Source organism: Diceros bicornis, chromosome 18 (genome assembly GCF_020826845.1).
Source record: "Diceros bicornis minor isolate mBicDic1 chromosome 18, mDicBic1.mat.cur, whole genome shotgun sequence".
Classification (NCBI taxonomy): Eukaryota; Metazoa; Chordata; class Mammalia; order Perissodactyla; family Rhinocerotidae; genus Diceros; species Diceros bicornis.
The window spans coordinates 1257390-1277094 of NC_080757.1; the positions used below are offsets into that span (position 1 = coordinate 1257390).

General features: G+C 56.1%; 1 protein-coding gene across 4 annotated transcripts in view; it reads right to left on the bottom strand.

Moving 5' to 3' along the window:
* Nucleotides 1-2999: 2999 nt before the first annotated feature.
* The window catches only part of TOM1L2 (target of myb1 like 2 membrane trafficking protein), a 120476-nt gene continuing 103770 nt past the window's right edge, over nucleotides 3000-19705 (bottom strand). The window contains exons 12-16 of one of the 4 annotated variants that reach the window (XM_058559538.1): nucleotides 19256-19331; nucleotides 16332-16418; nucleotides 10374-10433; nucleotides 8259-8295; nucleotides 3000-7206 (exon numbers count right to left, since the gene is read on the bottom strand). In XM_058559538.1, the coding sequence (XP_058415521.1) occupies nucleotides 7058-7206; nucleotides 8259-8295; nucleotides 10374-10433; nucleotides 16332-16418; nucleotides 19256-19331 (409 nt within the window). In that variant the 3' untranslated portion in view covers nucleotides 3000-7057. Of the gene's footprint in view, nucleotides 7207-8258; nucleotides 8296-10373; nucleotides 10434-13104; nucleotides 13194-16331; nucleotides 16419-19255; nucleotides 19332-19705 lie in introns of those variants that run through there. The other 3 variants (XM_058559535.1, XM_058559536.1, XM_058559537.1) reach the window with 3 other exon arrangements.

A 19705-nucleotide genomic window follows, 5' to 3' on the forward strand; every position in this document is an offset into this window, starting at 1 on the left:
CTCTGGGCACAGGGGTTACCACTTGTGACCCCATCTTACAAATCAGGAGAGTCAAGACCAGAGCGGCAGTGACTTGTCAGGGACCTGCGGTGAAGCCTGCACCCTGGGGTAGGGTGCTCTTCGGGCAGGCATGGGGTGGGAGGAGACGGCACAGAGGGAGGAGTCCACTCAGTCTGGAAGCGTCCCACTGACTCTCTAGAGCTGAGCAGAGATGTTGCTTCCTGAGATGCTGAGGGTCACCCAGCAAGAACTGGCAGGGGCTCCTCTGAAAAAAACTGGAATTACTGGGTGACTCATGCCTATTTAAGACCTCTGGTTTTGCCCACCCTTGGATGCTCAGGACCCAAAAGAGAGCCTTTTCTTGGAAAAGAGGTGGGTTGGAAAGACTGTCTCCTCCTCAGGTACTTCGGTGGGGGACTAGCAGGTGGGGGGACCAGCAGCCATGGCAGGACCCACAGTGCTCCCACACTGCCCCCTCTCAGATCTCTGGGGAGGGAAACTACAGCTGGAAAGCAGCTCTTCTCAGGGCTCCAATGAAGGGAGGCAGCCGAGGGCTGAGGAGGGAGCACTGAAAGAGGAGTCCAGAAGGTTGTCTCTGCCCAAGTCTGTGCCCCTAGGTGTGTCACTCCCATTTCTGGCCCTCTCCATCCACACTGCAGTGACCCTCTGTTGTTTGTGCCTCCTCAGATTTCATCCTTCCTCTGCTAACAGTCTGGTTTTTCAGGGTGGGTTCTGGGACTTCTGCTGGAACTATTGGGGAAGAGGCACCCTCTCTCTGCTAGCAGGATGTCAGCCTAGAGCTACAGGCAGCTTTCAGTCAGCCATGTGGAAGAGCCAACCTAGGGGAAGGAGAGCCAAGACATAGAGAGGGGCAGATTCCTGACTAAATCCCTAAGCACCTGGATCCAGCTATGCCTGAAGGTGAACTACCTGAATCTTTCAGTTACATAAGCCAAGAAATTCCTCTTTTGATTGAATCAAATCTCTTTCCGTCACAATCAAAAAAGTTCTAATATGCCATCTCTAAATGAGGAGTTTGGGCCACAAACTACCCTTATCTCAGACAAAGAGGTCCTGACATTGCTTAATTTTACTCCACCATTTCCCAAACTTCTTTATCCACAGAACCCATCCTTTTTAGGAATACCTGTTAATGTATTGGGGAAATACATCTTGGCAAGTGCCCACCAGGAATCTCAAGGTCCCTCCCAGGAGGTTGGTCAGTTGGGTCAGAGTTTTGTGACCACCCTCCCCTTCCCCTGTGGCTGGCTTGCAGCTTGAGTACTCTAGGCCTTGGCTGCTACCCCAGAGCCACCCCACACTGCAGACTCTGGAAGAGGGCTCCAGTGCTCCCTGGCTGCAGTGTCCTTGATTCTGGGAACTGACCCAGGCTTTGAGCTCCCCGAGGGCAGGATCCCAGAAGCCCCTCCCCTCTGGCACCAACCTGGCTCACAGCACACTCTCATGAACAGGGACTGACAGCACAGTGGACCGGCTGTCCTGGCAAGTCCATGGTGGTGTCTCAGGGTCAACCCACGGTCCCCAGGGTAGGAACGGAGTTCAGGCCTCTTTCGGCACCCAGAGTGCCTCACACAGGGCTGGGGCATGGAATGGGCTCAGGATCCACGTTTTCTATTCACAAGGACTGGGGGTTGGGGGTCTCCCACACTTCAGAGGCCCACTCCCAGATTCCTCACTCAGATTGGCCAGAAACAGGGCCTCCGTAGAACTCCCTAGAGCCCAGGAAGACAACAGGCCAAAGGGAGCTGGGCGCTGCCGCTTCTGGCCTGGGCTGGTGGCGGTGCCACTTGCCTACCATCAGCAGGCAGGGCAGCCCCTCCTGAGCTACCCTTCCAGAGGGCAGGTGCTCAGGGAGGGGGTATCCGTGCTGCCCACTCCTCCATGGCTCCGGGAGGCCCAAGGTCTGAGTTTCAGTGCTGGTTCTGCTGCTGATCCCTGGGCAACCTCAGGCAAGCAGATGGCTTTCCCAGCCCTGTCTCCTCACCTGCGCAGGAGAGGTTGGGCAGGTGGCTCTGCCATTTCTCCCAGGTGCACCTGGGTGCTTGATGAGTCCACCTCGCTTGAGGTCCATCCTCAGACCTTGGGAGGTGAAGGGATCAAAGGGCTCCCAGCCTCCCTGAGCCACTCGGAGAAGGCACAGGCACCACCTGGCCCCCACAACGGCCCCTCCAGGACCCCTGCACCCCTGGGCCTGCTGGGAGGCTGCTTACAGGGGACCGCGCCCAGCAGCACAGCCCAGGGTGCCCAGCTCCCAGGACAGAAGGAAAGAAGCCTTTTTAAAAAGAGCGAGAGGGCTGGGGGTGTGGGGCGTGACTGCTAAGAGCAGGGGATTCTTTTTGGGGTGATGAAAATGCTCTAAAATTGGTTGTGATGACAGTCACACAACTCTGTGAATATACTAAAAACCACTTCCTTGTACACTTTAAATGGGTGAACTGTATGCTGTGTGAATTATATCTCAAGAAAGCTGTTACTGAGAAAGGCGGGGAGGCTTGGAGCAGCAGCTCTCAAATTCAGCACCTAGAACAAGCTCTATGGAAGATTCGGGAGCCCAGCACAGTGGGGCTGAGGAGGCAACTCAGGCCTGCCTGCTCAAGGCCTCGGATGACCAAAAGGGGGTGAGTGTCCCACCCCGCACACCGGGGGCCGGGGACGAGACGCAGAGACCCACAGCCCCTGGTCCTAGAGCGCTCAGGCAGGCCATGGAGGGTGTACAGCTGCTACGGCCAACACCCCCAGACCAGGCCATGCCCCGGGAGGGCCACATGGGGACAGGTGCGGGGACTTCCCTCTGGCCGACTCCCCTGGCCGGCCAGGGGGCTGCTCAGGCAGCTTGGGCGTGGGGGGCGGCAGGGGAGCGGGCTTCCCAGTCTGTGCCCTCCAGCAGGCCCACAGCAGCCCCTGCTTAGAGAAAGCAGGGGTCAGATCTGGCAGCCCCTTCAGCAGTCCCAGCCGCCTCGACAGAGATCACACAGGAGCAGTTTGTCTGTTGTTTATTGTGCAGTACTTTACATGCAAGAATCCAACCTAGAGAGACAATGCCTGGAAGGAGAGCCAGTGGGAGAACGGACGCTGGGGTGTGGCTGTGCCCCGCGGGCACGGACCCCCCCAGAACTGGCTCTGCCGCCAGAGACGCACGACAGTGACAGAACACCAGACTTGTGGGACGACCGGACAACAAACTTAACACAACCCTTTTCTCAACAGCCCCCAACAATCCTGAGAACCCTCACAAATTAAGTGCAAACTTGAGGAAATAAACATCCACCCCTCTTTCTCCAGGAGAGCCGAGAGGTTTCATATACAAGAAAAGCAGTGTGACTCCGGGGTTGACAGCTGTTCCCGGAGGCTGGTGGCTGCAGGCAAAGCCTGGCTTGGACCCCATGGACAGGAAGGGCTGGAGATGGGCACTGGGAGAAGCGGGTACCACAGGGGCGTCTTGTGGGTCCCCACGTGGGTGGACAGGGAGAGGAGCCCAGAGTCCCAACAGCAGCTGGTGGAAAGGCCCACAGTGGCTGGCTGAGAGCACAGCACTCCTCTGTGGTGCTCTTCCCTCGCTGGCCCACAGCTCCCCTTGAACTATCCAGAAAGCTGCGCCAGACTGAGTTAGAAGCGTGTGTGTGGAGGCAAAGTGGGGGTGCACTGGCAGGAAGGAAGAGGAGGAGCAAGAGTGGGCAGCCCAGCTGTCTGCCCCGTGATGCAGCAGGAGGCCGGGTGCCTGCTGCCGCCCGCCGTCCAGGGACCTTGCCACCATTCTCCCAGTTGGGGGCCTTGAGTGACAGTGCTGGCCCCACGCCTCCTCAGGCCCCCTTGCTGTGGACCCCTGGGCGAGGAGGGGAAAGGCAGACAGACGGTCACTCACACTGAGGGGGCTGACGGACAGAAAGACAGGAGGACAGACAACAGTCACCTTTCCCTCTCGCCCAGCCAGCAACACGCCCTTTGGGCCATGCACATAATAACTGAGTCGGTCCTCTCTCAGCCTGGCCCCAGGTGGCCTGCTCTGGGCCCGGGGGCTCCCAGGCAGGGACTGCTCAGGGCAGGCTGGCCAAAGGCCCGTCAGTGCTCTGGGTCAAACTGCACATAGTGCCATTCACTGCTGCCCACTGGCCAAAAAGGTAGGCAGGAGAGAACGGTTAGTTTTCACATCTCAGCACACAATGAACACAGAAAAGGTTAAACACATCCCCAAGAAAATATTTTGACAAAATAAATATTTTAACCTATAATCAGGTATAATTAGTGCTTATAAGGAATCTCAGCAATAATTTAGTGTAATTAAGTAGATACTGTATCTGTGATTTGTAACACTGTGGAGAGGCTGGTGGCTCGCGAGGGTCTCGCTCTCCTGGGGGGCAGGCTCTGGCCAGCCTTCCTGCCAGGGCTCTGCTGCCCTCCCTAAGCAGGCGGCCTGAGGGCTGAGCTCCCAGACAGGAGCGGACAGTGGCCCAGGGTGCCTACAGCCTCAGGATGGGACACCGCAGGACCAGCTGAGCAGAATCCCTCAAGGGCCTGCGCTTGCTTCCTGTGCAGGCCTCAAGCAAGCGTCCCCTCAGCCTCCAGGTAGGGCTGGCTGCCTCTGGACATGATGTGCGAGCAGGAGGGGCAGCTCCAGGAAGGGAAGGCAGGTGACACTTCTCTGCATGGGCCGATGCCTTCCTGCCAGCCCGCAGGAGTCCACCACCACCTGCTGCCCAGAGTAGCCAGGCCTCTCCAAGCCGTGCCTGGCTGACCAGCTAAAGTTGGGGAGCAGCTTTGCTGGAGTCTCCCCATGCAGGCGCATGCTGCAGCTTCACTCATCGCCAGGAGCCTCCCCTCCTCTCAGACCCCTTGGGCTCCTGGGCTGGTGGGAACTGCCGCTTCTGCAAGGCAGGGAGGCTGGCTCTTCCCTCAGAGGACACTGCGCCCGGCTGCTGCGGTGCCACAGCTCCCGCAAGACTGCCCACCGGCTCTGGCAGGCTGGCAAAAATGGGCCCCTGGCCCTCAGAGAGAAAACCCTTCCCGACTGCGCCAAAGGGCTGGGGCTACTAGCTGGGGTTGCTGGGTACAATGGGGCCATCCCAGCCACCTCCTCTGCAGCTTGTCAAGCCAGCTGACTTCAGACGTCTGAATATCCAAGCTGGCCGTAGGGGGCTCTGCCCTTGGGAAATGTTGAGAAGAGAGGTGCAGGCTGACGGAGGGTCAGGGTGGGGCAGAGTGGAGGCATGGTGCGTGCTGTCGGAGAGGGCAGGGCTGAAGTCAGCCTGGTGGAGCTCATGGCTGGTCATAGAGAAGGAGGAGCCTCTTGGGTGTCCTCTGAGGGACTGGAGTGTGATGTCCCCAGCTGGTCCCGACGGCCCCCAGTCAGACCCCAGGCCTCCTCTCTGGAAGAAGCTGCAGCCATGCTAGACTGGGCACTGGGTTCTGGGGTGGGCAGTGCCTTGCTCTCCACCAGAACTGTTCCTGTTGGTGCTCAGCATGGCCCTTGGCACTGGTCTCAGCCAGTGTCAGGCCCAGCCTCTTCTCCCTGCTTGGGCTGCCAGGTGGGAAGGGCTGACCACACCAGGGGTCGGAAACAGGTGGTGGCCTAGCCAAGTTTTGCCCCTGACGCCTGGGCAGCACATGCTGGAACACTGACCAGGGCCTCCAAGACCCATGGGCTGGTGTGAAGCAGCTACAGCAGCATTTTCGTTCTTCTGGGCAACAGCAGCAACAGGGCTGGGTCAGGCTGGACCCGGGCTTGAGCCAAGCCATGAGCACCTTGCCCACGGCCAGGAGACACACTAGTGAGGCCCAGGACGGGAGCAGGTGTCACCAGCCCCTAGCTGCTCAGCCCCAGGCTCTGTTAGCTTTCTTGGTTGGCTTGGAGAGAGGGTACAACCTGGTGCCCTGGGGGGATCTGGGGTGGGAGAAGGTCAGGCTGTCAGCACAGTCTGTGGAGGAGGCTGAGGCCCATGCCAAGAAGCAGAGCAGGGGCCCCTGTGTCGCTCTGACCCCTCTGTCATTTGGATCTCTGAGCGTGGTGCAAAGCCACCTGCTGCTGGGCCCTGCAGGTAGAGGCACAGAGGCTGCCATAGGCCAGGCCAAAGCCCTGAGCACGGCATGCTCACAAACTCACAGAGTCTTCCCAGGCGAGCCAGAGTAGTTCCTCCCCGTGCGGGTCCCTCCACCAACGGGCTGACCGTGTGGGGGAGTGTGCAGCGTGCTCGGGGCAGTCTGGTGTCTGGTGGCGTTATCTCTGCAGGGGCTAACCCAACCTCGTGGCCACCACCCATGGGTTGTGTGCTGCCCTCCCAGCCGCTCTTGGCTTTCTCCCTTCACCAGGAGCCTGTGGGTCTGACGGGGGCCCTTTGGTCCCAAGCTTGGCTGCTGAGCCAGCTTGGGCATGGGCCTGGGCTAGCAGCTGAGTGACAGAGAGAGGGTCAGGAAGATGAGAGACCCCATCAATGGGTACCCCATAGAGCCTTCTAAAGTGCTGAGCAGGCCAAGTGCCACAAGGTGATCCGTGTCAGGGAGCAGGAGTTCAGGGAGAGAGACCAAGCCCACAGGTGGTCTTGGGCAAACAAGCCCTTTCAGGAACAGAGGGGCACAGGAGGGCAGGCTGGCCTGAGGAGACCTGATGAACCAGGCAAGGGAAAGGGCACGTGGGGGAAGGGTCTGGGGCCTGAGCCCCTTCTCTGTGGGCAGGTGACTGGAGGAAAGACAGGCCAGGTGGCTGCTCAGGAGACAGTCCCAAGGGGATTGCCAGGCCTGGGGCTAGGCCTTGCTGCCCGCTCTTTCTGGGAGGAAACAGGGGCAGAATGAGCCTGTGGGCAGGAGGGGCAGGGAGGTGAGGGGCCTCTGGCCGTAGTGACGCTGTCCCACCACCCAGAGAAGAAGATGGCTGAAGCTGGTCCTGACTAGTGGGAGGTCTGGGAGCAAACACAGCGGCGTTTCCATAGAGACACAGCGGCACAGGACCGACTAGGGCTGGGGATGGGAGGAGTGGCCAGTGCCTGGTGTGGACCGGGGGGACGAGAGGTGACCTGCCATCTGGGGAGCCAAACCACAGAACAGCTCACAGGGCGAAGAGGGCATCCTCCGACCGCTCTGGCTTCTTCCGGCCAGAGGGGTTTGAAGCCGGGGCTGGGGCCTCCACTGGGGGTGAGGGGAGGTTGGGAACCATTTCAGCAGCTTTGGCTCTTTCTTCAAGGAATTTATCAAACTCTGCAATACAAAACCAAAGCAGAGGCCAGGGTTGGTGGGGGTCTAGGCCCACACTGAGGCTCAAACAACCATGTCGCAGCTGCTCCCCACTGAGCCCCACTCACTTGCGCCCACAGGGGTCACCCCAGCATGAGTCCCCACCCTCGCCACACTGGCCTAGGCCGCCTGCCAGAGAGGGAGGCATAGAGTGGCAGGGCAGCAGCCAGCGAGAGCCAGGGGTGCTTCTGGGCGCTCTGCCGCCGGGGGGCCCAGCCTTGATGTCCTCCTCTGCCACCTCCAGGGTGAGTGGGAAGCCCAGCTATGAGCAGGGGGCCTGTTATGGGTCCTGCCCCACTGCGGACCTGGAGCTCTTCTCTTCTCCAGATCAGCACTGGAGGCAGGCAGGGAGAGCTGGAGGGACGAGTTCCTACTTAGACTTGACAGGGAACATCCCCCCTACCCCACCCTCACCCACCAAGCAACGTTCTCTGCCTTCGGAGGAGGGTCTGAGCAGATGGTCTGGCAGAGTGGAGAGGAGGCAGTGCAGAGGAGAGGTGAGTGGGGTATGGGGGAGGCCAAGGGAGGTGAGAAGGGAGGGGCAGAGGGGTGGGGGGGTGAGACGGGACATGGAGGGGGGTGATGGGAACTTCCCCCCGAGAAGTGAGGTCAGAGGACAGCGGGCCCGGAGGGGCTCCCTGTGCACCCTCTGGACTGCATGGTACGTGTGTTGCCTCTCGGCATTGAGCATTCAGGGGTGCGGACAAACTGGTTAGGCGTGCAGGTTTGGGATCATGCTGACCTGGGATGGCAACCTGTACCTACTATTCACTAGGTCTGTGACCTTCTGAAAATCACGTGCTCTAACACTTCCCTCATCAGCGTGAGGCCTGGATGGGACAGAGCCAAGAGGCCCCCAGCACAGGAGGCCCAGCCCAGGCTGGACACCAGGCGGAGCTCTGGCAGTGGGGGCTCCAAGCAGTGGGGGCGCCAGCCTCTGTGCACCCCTACAGCCTGGGGCCAGAGCAGCAAAAGGTGGAGGGGGAGGGGCTGTAAAGTCACTGACCAGGCCATACCTTCGCTTGTGACGCCCTCCTCAAGGTCATCGCCCTTCTGTGGGAGGAGCAGAGAGAACAAGATTAGGGCCCCACCCGCCCTCCTGCCTCTCCCTGCTAGCAGCCACCCCAGGGCAGCACTGCCCACGACAGCCCGAGCAAAACTTCCCACAGCTCGTTCCCAGATTTCTGTAACAGCAAAGTACTGATCATCTTTTTGGAGAAACAGGAACTTTGTTTTTAAAAAGCAAAAAAAAAAAACCTGAATAGGTTCTAGGTTTTGATCCTCTAGAAGGGTCAGAAAGAAAAATCTCCAAAAAGGTGCAGTCTGGTTCTCTGGGCTGAGCTTCGCGGCAGGACGGCGGCAGGCCTCTCTGCACCCTGCATCAACACTCACCCAGAAGGGGCCACAAGGAGGCTGAGGCAGAGGCACGCCCAGGGCCCCTCAGGCGCTCCTCCACTCAGCGTCCCCTGGCGGCCAGCCACAGGGTTCTGGGAAGTCACTGTCCACGTTAATAGCCGGGAAGCAAGTGAGGTCTGGAAGGGACAGAGCTGTGATGCCCACGGCACAGGGCCTGACAGCAGGCAGTGCTCTGGCAGTGGAGCGCTGCCCGGCCAGAAGCCATGTCCTGCAGCCTCCTCGGAGCTGCGGCAGCCTCCTCCTGTGGCCCAGATCCCATCACCAGCTGCTGGCTCCTGAGGAGCCATGGAGGTTCTGTGCACTCTCGACGATGAGAGTAGATCTGACTGGGTTTTCTTTGTAGAAGTCGGCAGTCACTTGAGCTCTTGGGGCTGCCTGGGGGCTGGGAACTCAGTGCATAGACAGTGACAGGGAAGGGGGCCAGATAAGGAAGTAGACAAGGCCCCGGGCTGGGCCAGGAGACCCGGCTTCCTTCTTGGCTCTGCCATTGATCTGCTGCACAGCCTTGCTAGACAGGTCCCTCCCCCTGTCTGGACCTTGGGCCCCCCCTTGTGAGGTGAAGGCCTTGGCCCCTCCTGCTTTGCTTCTGTGAGAGGAGCTATTTCTTTTCCAGGCACTCCCTTGGGAAAGATATAATGAGGTGTTTTCTTCCTCCCCTGGCACCTAGTGGCTGCCTTGCTGGGCAATGAATATCTTGAGGAAGCCTGGCCTTCTGGGGAGGTGGCCCAGAGCAGGGAGAGGCCCTATCTACGGTCTGTGTCCTAGTGTGGGAGCGAGCCAGGTCAGCAGCCTGCAGCCAGCCAGGCCAACCCTGCAGTTAAAGAATCGGAACAGGGACCCCTGCAGAGCAGGCAGCTAGGAACAAGAGAGGAGGTGTCTCCAGGTCTGGGGGAGAATCTGACCAGCCCATGACCTTGGGCAAGCCTCTTCCCCTCCCAGAGTGCACTTCTTCATCAGCCCTTGGCCAACGACTCCACTCCACCTCCCACACAGGCTGTGGAGAGTGACAGTGTTTTGTAAGGGACAGAGGGAGGGACCAGCCACTGCAGCCCTCCTTTCTCAGGAGCTGCTGCCATTTACAGACGCATGATGTCCTCACCTTCCTGCCCTACCTCTAGGGATAAAGACAATGGTCTCTGGGGCAGGGGTTCTTTTAGCTCCAAGATAACAGAAGATATTGAGGAAGTGGAATGACACTGAATTAAAAAAAAAACAAACACCCGACTCATCTCTGAGTATATTTCACAAATTAAAACAAAAAAAAGAAATGAAAACCAAAAAAAAACAAAACAAAACAAAAAACCCCACAAAAACCAAAAAGAGAAAAAAAACTCAAAAAACAAAAGAATCCAAGCACACACACACCTGCAATTGAAAAGTCACTGGGAACAAGTGTGTGTTTTGGAGCTGGCCAGAGCTAGGCTGCAACCCCAGCTCTGCCTCTTCTTGCCCACACGGCGAGCGGGTGGGTGGGCGGCGAGGCTGAGGGCTGTGCCAGAGCAGTGCTCCGCTGAAGCCAGCCTCTGTGTACTCGCACGTGTTGGAGGGGAAGGCAGCTATGAGGAGCTGGTGGCCGCAGGAGCCACGCCTGCCCCGCCTCCCTCCTCCACCACCCCACCGGGAAGCGGCCCCTGCAGGTGTCCCCCGAAACCTGTCCTCAGAAGCGCCTCTGCCTCACCACACCCTACGCACGAAATAGAAAAGTCGAGTCTCACCAGGTCCGTCCTGAGCCACACCTCAATGTCGTCCATGACAGAGGGCTGCGCAACGGGGATCTATGGAGGCGGCAAGCAGCGGGCCAGGCAGCCCCACAGCCAGCGAGGGAAGACAGAACACCGAAGAAAGTAAATCGTCAAAAGCAACCCCCGAACGAAACCAAAATGTACAAAGAGCAAAAAAACACATTGGCACAGCAGGCGCGGGCAACACAAGGCAGCCACATATGAAAAGGCAGGTGAGGAAAGCAATGAGGGGCCAATTCTAAGAAGCGGGCTGACCGGGTGGGGGAGGGAGGACGGCAGTACGCATTCTTGAAATGGATAACTTTTTGAATAACTTTTTGAGTACGTGTGTCAGCCCTCACATCATGGGGTCTTCTCTTGGCCCAGGGCCGCAAAGCATCTTCTAATCTCAGGAATGTGCTGGTCCTGCAGGCTGATTTTGAACTCACCAGTTTAGGACAGTTGGAAGAGGACTGTCTACCTACTGTCGAACCCAGTCCCAGGGGTGACTCAAGGAGCCACTAGTGGGCCCTTGATACCACTGGGGAGGCCAAGCGGCAGTCTGCCAGAGCAGGGGACACTGCAGCCAGCCTTGGGAGCACGTCAGGGCTCTGTTTGCTCACTGGAAGCATTTCAAAACGTGTGTCCCAGTGCATCGCTGAGTAAGAGAAGCACCGGGGCCTGGGTGTGGCCTGGCTGACAGGAGGCAGACACGTTTCACCACCACGAGAAACATGGCAAAAATGAGGGCTTTGATGACAAAAGGGACTGTGGGGCTTTACTCGTCTTTGTGTCTCTTTAGGGGGAAAATCACGAAGCAGCCCTGAATGCAGTACCTTCCTTTAGTCTCGCCCTTTCTTCCCAGCTTTCAATGGCTGTCTGTGCTTCAGTAGTCAAAGAAAAGAAGTTCAACTGAGACCTGGGGATCAGTGATCTGGAGATCTGGGGAGCAGTGGCCAGGGGGGTGACTGGGCTCCTGAGCAAACGAAGACGCACGTGATGGGTGCCTGAGCCTAGGTCACCCGTGCCAAGGGCCTCGGGGGCAGTGATTCTGAAAAATGCATTTGGCTAGAAATATTTAAGTTGCTGTCAGATATAATGCGACAAGAAATAAAGGTAACCTTTAACCCCCTAGAAGTCGCATTAATGAAATGCTGGCTCCCAGCCTAGAGAAATGAGTTGATTGCCCTCAGTGGAGGTGACCTGCCTCCTCAGCTAGCCTGGGTCTGGAAAGTAGCTCCCAAGAGTTCACTCACAAGCCCACGATTTCCACAAAAATCACCAGCACTGTGTCTACAGCTGGCTTCACCCCAATGTCACAATCTAATATAAGAATAAAGTTAAAATAAGCAGTAAGAGGATTGCCTTAGTGTTTGCCAAATCTAAAAAAGGACAGGACCTCACCAAAGGAAAAGAACAAAGATTTCACATCAGCAGCCCTGCCCTGACATGACAAGCCACTCCAGGAGCTAGAACCTGCCGCTGGCGGGGTCTGGGGTGCGCAGTGGAGCGAGGACTGCTAAGCCCGCCGGAGCACACCAAGCAGGTGTCAGCCGCTCTGCCAGAGCCCTGCACACAGGCCCTCACAAGTGAGTCGGCAGACCCCGCGCTCCGGCTAACCACAGTAGCTTCATGTGCTCTTGCCTAACTACAGACTTGGCGTGAGCAGTCCACATGCATTTTCATAAAGGCTCAAGTAGCCTGGATTGGATTAGGAAGATTCTGCCTATGTTCCTGTTTTATTTCTGTGACTTACTGGGACTTAAGAATGTTGAAATGAAAAAATATCAAGGAGTTCAAATCACCCCGAAATGACTCCTAGGGACAAAGAACATGTGCTTCTCACCCTGGAGGGCACAAATGCTGGATGGACGTGCTAAGAGCATGTGAGGCAGCACCCACCTTCCCCATCAAGAAGAAAGCAGTAGGGCACGCAGGGCGCGATCTGCTAACACTACACTTGCTGGCAGGACTTCTCTCTTGACACATTCCCATGACAGCAGATGCCAGTTTTCATTATTTTGATGCTTATAAGCCAGAATGCCTGGCCTCTGGGAGGATGTGTGCCACGCCAAGTTCCCAGAACTAAAGCTTGGAGAGTCAGCCGCATCTCCAAGAAGAAAACACACCCAACAACAGCTGTTGGAGTGAGCCCTGGGCCTTTTTTATACCTACCCAGCTGTAGTCCACCTAGGAGTAATGGAGACTCGACGGGGAGAGCTTTGCAATGTGTTACAAAAGCTTGAAAAAAGCCGTTAGGGGTCATGGGCCTTAAACCTTCAGATTTCGCTTCTAATTTTTTTGTTACTGTTCAGAAATAAGTCCCTTGAGGCCAGGGATCATGCTCCAGTTTTCCTGTTTGAGTATTAATCTTGAGAGCCAGCACGCTCAGAAAATAAACACTGACATCTGCGAAACTTGTCACTCCCTCAAAAAAAATTCCCCAAAAGCTGGATCATGGGAACACTTTTCTTCCTCTCCTAGACTTCTCCAAATAAGCAGTATGCCCATGCATGGACCAGCAAAGCCCCGGGAGCCAGGCTGCGGAGGGAGCGATGGGTGCGTCTGGGTCCCAGGCTTACAGGCACAGGACCTGTGGCAAGTCGCTTCTCTCCGGACTTGCTTCTTTACCCAGGAGCTCCTGAGCCTCTGTTCTCCTAAGAAGCCTCAGAGCTGCGGGGGGGAGGGGGGGGGCTTGGGCAATCCTTGGCCTTGGTCTCCTCACCTGTGAAACAGGGTGATGGCCAGGTTGTATTTAGCTTTCACCAGTCAGGAGTCTGAGCCCCTGAACTTCCAGGTTGGTGTTTCTGGTTCCTAATTCAGAAACCCAGGGATGTCAGAAATTATTGGAACTGACTCCTTACAGGATGAAAGGCACTTGGCCTCGGGGCATGAAGCACATGGAGCCAGGGTGTGCACTGACAGTCAGGTTTACCTAACGTAAGGCAGGGTCGACTAAGTTGGGGCTGGACACAGCACCTGAGCTACATAAACCTGCTGCCCTGGGAAATCGACGCCTTCAGTATTACACCAGGGTAAAGTTCCTTCCAATAATGGAGGTGCTATCAGACACAGGCTGAACATGTCATGCTCTACAAACAGGAACTGAAGAAACTGAGGGAGGAAGAGGAAGCTCCCCCGTCCAGGCTGACGGAAAGGAAAGCAGAGGCCTTGAGTAGAGAAGAGGGCACTGGACTCTGTCTCTACCCTGTGGCCTTGGACATGTCACCAGGCCTCTGTGAGGCCTCAGTGTTCTCATCTGTCAGATGAAGGTTGGCCCGGCTGATCCCTAAGAGACTGTGGGCTCTGACATCCCATGGTTTTAGCACCTTCTTAGGCAATGACCAAGCTGAGCGTTGGTCCGTGGGGTCTGAAGAAGAGTATGAGTTGGAGGAGGTAGACAGAAAGAGAAAAAGAGATGTGAAGAGAGAAAAATTAAGGAAGCTAAGACGGGAAGACCTTCCAATAAAGATCAGCACCTAAAGCTAACTCCCTCCAAAGACAGGCTGGATGGGGCTGGGTCAGTGGAGGCAAGGCTAGACGAGCCCTGCCCACCTTCCGAGTCCAGAGAACCCGGCATGGCGGATGCTGGAAGTGGCCGATTTTGACGTGAGCAGTGGGTAAGCTGTCTGCTGTTAGCTGATCGTCACGGGGCTGCAGGCAGGGCAGCTCTGCTTAGGGAGCAGTGGTCACCTGCCCAAAGGGGAGAGGTGCTCCTACTGGCTCAGCCACAGCCGGCACTCTTTGTGGCCTGGGGCTTGCGGTGTCTGGGGGTCCTCCAGGTCTGGGCAGGGAGTCCCTCACCCCCTGCCCCAAACCCGGGCTTTGGCAGCAGCAGACTCTTTTTACCGACCTACTCCTGCTCTTGTTGTGACTTATATGCGTTCACATCAGGGTATTTCCTGGCTGCACCCTGCGTATAGGAAGACATTCCTCTCTGATCGCCAGCCAGGAGAAGCACGAGGCCGGGAGCCGGAGAGGGCAGGGGAGACAGAGAACGCCACCAGCGGTCCCCAGGGGCTGGCTCATGATGACTCTCTGTGTTCTCGTCAACTGGTAATGAACCTGTACTGTTAACTGTGGTAGCAGATATCCACACACCTCAAGTCCCAGGAGACCAACGGCCCATCTCCACAGCCCCAACCCCACAAGGAGATCTAACTGTCCGAGTTCCACGCAACAGGGGCAATTTCTGTAGGTTGGGTGTGCCATTTCCAGAGAAGTGGTGGAATCCTCCCCACAGTGCTTGCACCACCACCCCCATGTGAGGAACAGTCTAAAAGCCCTTTGGTCTCACTCAACGGTACAAAAAGTTTCCAAGTAAAGAATTTGTACTTGGGAGGTTTGGAAAGACTCGGGGATTCTACGCTATGGGAAATAAGGCAAAGCAATTAATACATGTTTAAAAGAAAAAAACACTGCAGTCAGGCAGGTGAGACATGAGGTTAGCTGTTAGCTGGGCTTGTTTCTGGGAAGCTGGAGACTGGAGCTCTAGGTGGGGACAGGGCAGTGGGGGTGGCCTGTGTGGGCAGAGGCAGGCACCACCACCAGCTGCCAAGGCCCCCCTCACAGTAGTTCGTGTGGACAGTATCCTTTTTTGCAGGATTAATAGGCACAAGGACATATGGCTGGATCCTCCAAATTCGGACAATGGAGGGGACATGGGCTCCAGGAGTCCTGCTCTAGGGCCACTCACACAGGTGGGCCAGAGTTCCAGCCTGTCCCTAAAGAAGCAAACGAGGGGCCCAGGCAGCCCATGTCTCTAAGAATGACCTTGGGGTCTGGTGCAGAAACAGAGCAGGACGGGCTGCCTGCTGCTGGGACAGGTGGAGGGAGACTGGCCCTACCTGAGTGTCGCTGTGCAGAGATCACTAGCTCCAAGCCGGGTGGCAGGCAGATACCCCTCGCCCTCAGAGTTCTGACGGCTCTGTGTGGCCCACTCCTTGCATGCTGGTCACACCTCGCTCAGGCAGGTGACCCCCCTGTGTTCACAGTCGCAGACATGCTGGCCCAGCCCGAACACCCCTGCCCTGGCCATAGCCTGGCACAGTCCCCAGGAGTCAGTTATGCTTCTTCCTTGTTGTATGTGCAGTGTCTTCCCACTCCAGCTGCAGGGCAGAGGCCTATACTTTCACTGCTTTTATCATCTTTCCTTCTCTGCATCCTCTCCTGCTCTGGCCCCACCACAGATGCACAGACCTTTGGTCTCTATGTTAGAGGTGTTTGAGGGTTGTGGCTTCTTTAGAGGTGAAATCATCACTCCAAGGCAAGCAGCCTGGAATAAGGTCGCCCTCTCTCTATGCACCAGACTCAGAGCCACCTGATCAGATGAGACAGGAGAGACCCTCCCAGGTCTGTGCCAGAAAAGCTCTATTTCATGAGAACTGACTGCGTTTATGACATTAAACTCTCCCGGCTTTGTCTTCTTTTTATTCTGTTCCTGTTGTGTTTTTGTGTTTCTTGAAGAGGTCTCAAATCCTCTGGCAGATGTAGCGGGCAAAAATAACTACATGATAAGAACCCATCAGCCTAGGACTGTCAAATTCACAGGCTGGAGGGGGCTTTTCTGACTGGTCAGCCTTTTGAGTCTGTTCTCTTAGAAACATTCCCTCCCAAGCAAAAGCCACAGTAACTTGTGCTCATCCTGGAAAAGTAAATACTGCCAAGAGCTCCAGAGACAGTAAAAGGAGGGAAGGGGCCCTCCCCTCACTCCTGCAAATGCCCCAGACCTTTAAGGCCCAGAGGCACGGACCTCAGCAGAAAATCAGAGAAAGTGTTTCTGGGGCTGGAAGTCTGTGGCTTAAGGAGATTGTACAAAGACAGGAGGGGAAAATTTGGCACCCAGTCAGAGGGAGAGAATGGCCTTGTACTGTCTGACTCACAGGGGCTCAGCAGGTGACACAGTAAGTGCTGGGGGGGACAGGGGGCTTGGCTCAGCTGGTGACCTCTCACCATTCCTTGGGTTATGAGCCAGCTGTCTATGGGCTCCAGGTCAGAGTCCCCACCTTTATCTCTCTTCTGGGCCGAGGACAGAAAAGTCTCAGAAAGAAAAGTCACAGCAAGACTCATCATAAAGAAGGCAATAGTATATATCATGGAAACAGAAAAGCCACTGTTCAGAATTGATCGTTTGTCATGTAAGGACATGTGACTTGATGCCCCCACCCCCTCCAGCATGTCCCCCTTACCTACCTGGAAAAGAGAAGAGAAATTTAGTAACCAAGAATCCCAACAGGGTAACATATACTCCTGCCCACTATTCCTATATACTTGATAATCTCCATGAGGTCACAGAAGGTCGACCAGGGCTGTTTCTCCCAATTAGGGCTCTCAGGGTTGGCAAAGGGTCCACTTTTCAAAGAACTAGCTTTCTACTTTTTTCTAACTTATTTCTGCTTTTTTTCTCTTTTTCCTCCTTCTCAGTTAGCTGTGTATTCTTTTCCCAAACTCTTAACTCGAAGGCTGAATTTGGGTATATTGCCTTTTTCTAAATGCTAAAAGTATTTAAAGTCAAGACTACTGATTTGGTTGCACTGTGGAGGTGTGGCTACACAATATTTTCCCCTTTATAGTACTGTGTTCTTAATTCCTCCCTTGGCCCAGTCAGCATGGTTTAGGATATGGAACAACATAACCTGAAGTACTGGCCTGAAGGTGAACGTGAGAAAGTGTGTGTGTGCACACAGATACAAACACACACACACAGGCGCACACACACACACACACACACACGCACAGCCAACATGACCCTGCTTCCCTGCACCGCCCCATTGAGCAGTAAACGTGAAAAGGAATCTCCCTACCGTCATGTGGGAGACATGATGGAGTCATCAAGACCTTTGAAAACAAGGAGACAGGCCAAGCCATGCACCCAAAGGGTGAAGGGCAGGAAGCCCATCTCCTGTGCTTGGACCCAGGCCTGGGCACTGATAACAACAGAGGTGTGTAGGACACACCCTGGTACGGACGGGGCGGGCCCTGGAGGCAGAGTGGGAAGCACACCAGCTCCGCCTGGCTGTGGGCCGGGGCTGGAGGCGGGGCCAAGGTGAGCCAGGAGGAGGGGGCGGCCTCACCTGGCAGCATGCTGGTAGGCCCTCAGCCAGGCTCCCTAATGCCCTCCCTGAGTTAGGTGAGAGGACATTGCAAGTAATGAGACAGACAGAATCATGACCACTGCAAAGATCTCCGGAGTCCCAGTCTCAGGGGTTCGGGGAGGGGGTGCACCGCCCACCCTTCTGTGGAAAGGAAGGGTGCTGAGAACCCAAGGCAGCCGGACTGGCTCTTCTGTGCCCCCTGGTGGCCAGTGCAGAGGGATGCACAGCCCTCACATCAAGTTGGCTGAGCCAGAAGGGAGAGGGACAGGGAGTCCCTTCCCCCAAGGCGAACTTTCTCACGGAAACCAGGCTGCAGCACTGCTGCCTGCCTGGGCCCATTTGGACAGGGGCTGCGGGAGGCCAAGAAGTGAATTTGGGAAACAAACCTCCCCATCCAGTCGACAGATGAACACTGCCCCTTTCTAGTCCAGCTGGGGGACCCTGAAAGGAATTCCAGCTGTTCTGGGGCGGTTGTCCCAACAGTCTTCACTCTCCTTGCCCCTGCAGACATTCATTGACACACTGCCACACACATTTCTTAGTTAGGCAAAAAGGGGAACAATCTCATGAGAAGCATTAAGACACAAATCCTTTCCCCTGCAGTGATCTGAAATCATACAGAAACCATGGCTGCATTTGGGGCTCCAACAAGCACCATTCTCCACTTCAAAGTACCTCTGCCTCTAGCTCTGCCCCTTCCAGACACGGAGCTTCCCAGCACACTCTCCTAGCCACCATCCAACTGCTTCTCCCACCCCTCCAGCCCCAGCTGCCTTTTATTTTTTTTAAATAATTTTATTTATTTATTTTTGCCCCCAAAGCCCCAGTAGATGGTTGTATGTCATAGCTGCACATCCTTCTAGTTGCTGTATGTGGGACGTGGCCTCAGCATAGCCAGAGAAGTGGTGCGTCGGTGCGCGCCCGGGATCCGAACCCGGGCTGCCAGCAGCGGAGCGCGCGCACTTAACCACTAAGCCACAGGGCCGCCCCTTTTTTATGTTTTTTTATTTTTATTTTTTTTGTGAGGAAGATCAGCCCTGTGCTAACATCTGCCAATCCTCCTCTTTTTTTGCTGAGGAAGACCGGCCCTGGGCTAACATCCGTGCCCATCTTCCTCCACTTTATATGGGACGCCGCCACAGCATGGCTCGCCAAGCAGCGCATCAGTGCGCACCCGGGATCCAAACCGGTGAACCCCGGGCTGCCGCAGCGAAGTGCGCGAACTTAACCGCTTGCGCCACCAGGCCGGCCCCCCCAGCTGCCTTCTAATGGGGTTGGTACTGCTCTGCCAGGCCTGCTACAAACGATCAGCAGAGCTGTGGCTCAGATCAGCATTCCCCTTCTTTGTAAGGGCCATGATTTTGTCAGAGCACTGTCCACCCCCGGGGAACCCCCAGAACATTTGAGGAGAGACCCTGTCTGGCCACAGAAGACCCGTGTCCTGAGAGCTCAGGGCCACTTAGGTAGGGAGAACAGGGATTCTGGAGTTGGACCTCCTAGGAGTGGATTCCTGCCTGCTCTCTACTCACTGGGCGACCTGAGCACATCACCACCTCTCTGGGCCTGTCTCCTCTTGGGTGTCACGGGAAAGCTGACACAGAGCATCACCAATGGGGTGGGGCGAGGACTCAATGAGGTAATACAGTGTTCTCCTCCTGGTCTCCCCCAGTGTGTCCTGCCCTCCATGCAAGCCAGCTTCTGCTTAATTACCCACCCAGCTTTACCAAACTGCCTGACTTTCCTTCCAGAGGACTCCAGGCAGAAACAGGATGAAAGACCTACCACTTCGGAGCTCTGTTTCCGACTATCGAGTGCAGAAGCAAGTCCTCCGACAGACGGGGGGTCTTCGTAGGTGACCCTGGAGACGAAGCAGCAGAAGCGGACTCAGCTCCCCACAGCAGTCACGGGGTGGGGCGGTGACCTGTCAACACTTTCTATCCATGGGACCTCTCTCACATGTACTCGGAAAAGTGTTTCCCGAGGCCGTGGCATTTGTGCAGAGGTTAAAGGCTCATGCCATCTGTCTGACTGCAGCTGAAGCTAGGAGGCCTGGGTTCTAGCACTGGCTCAGCTGCTCATTTCCTCTGGGGCCGGGACACGTGCACCTCAACATCCCTCACTTGAGTAACAATACTAAAGGATCTCTAAAGCTCAACGACAGGATGTCAGAAATGCCCTGAAACCGCTCAGAGGAGGGGCTAAATAAAGGCAAAGCAATACGAATTCTTATTT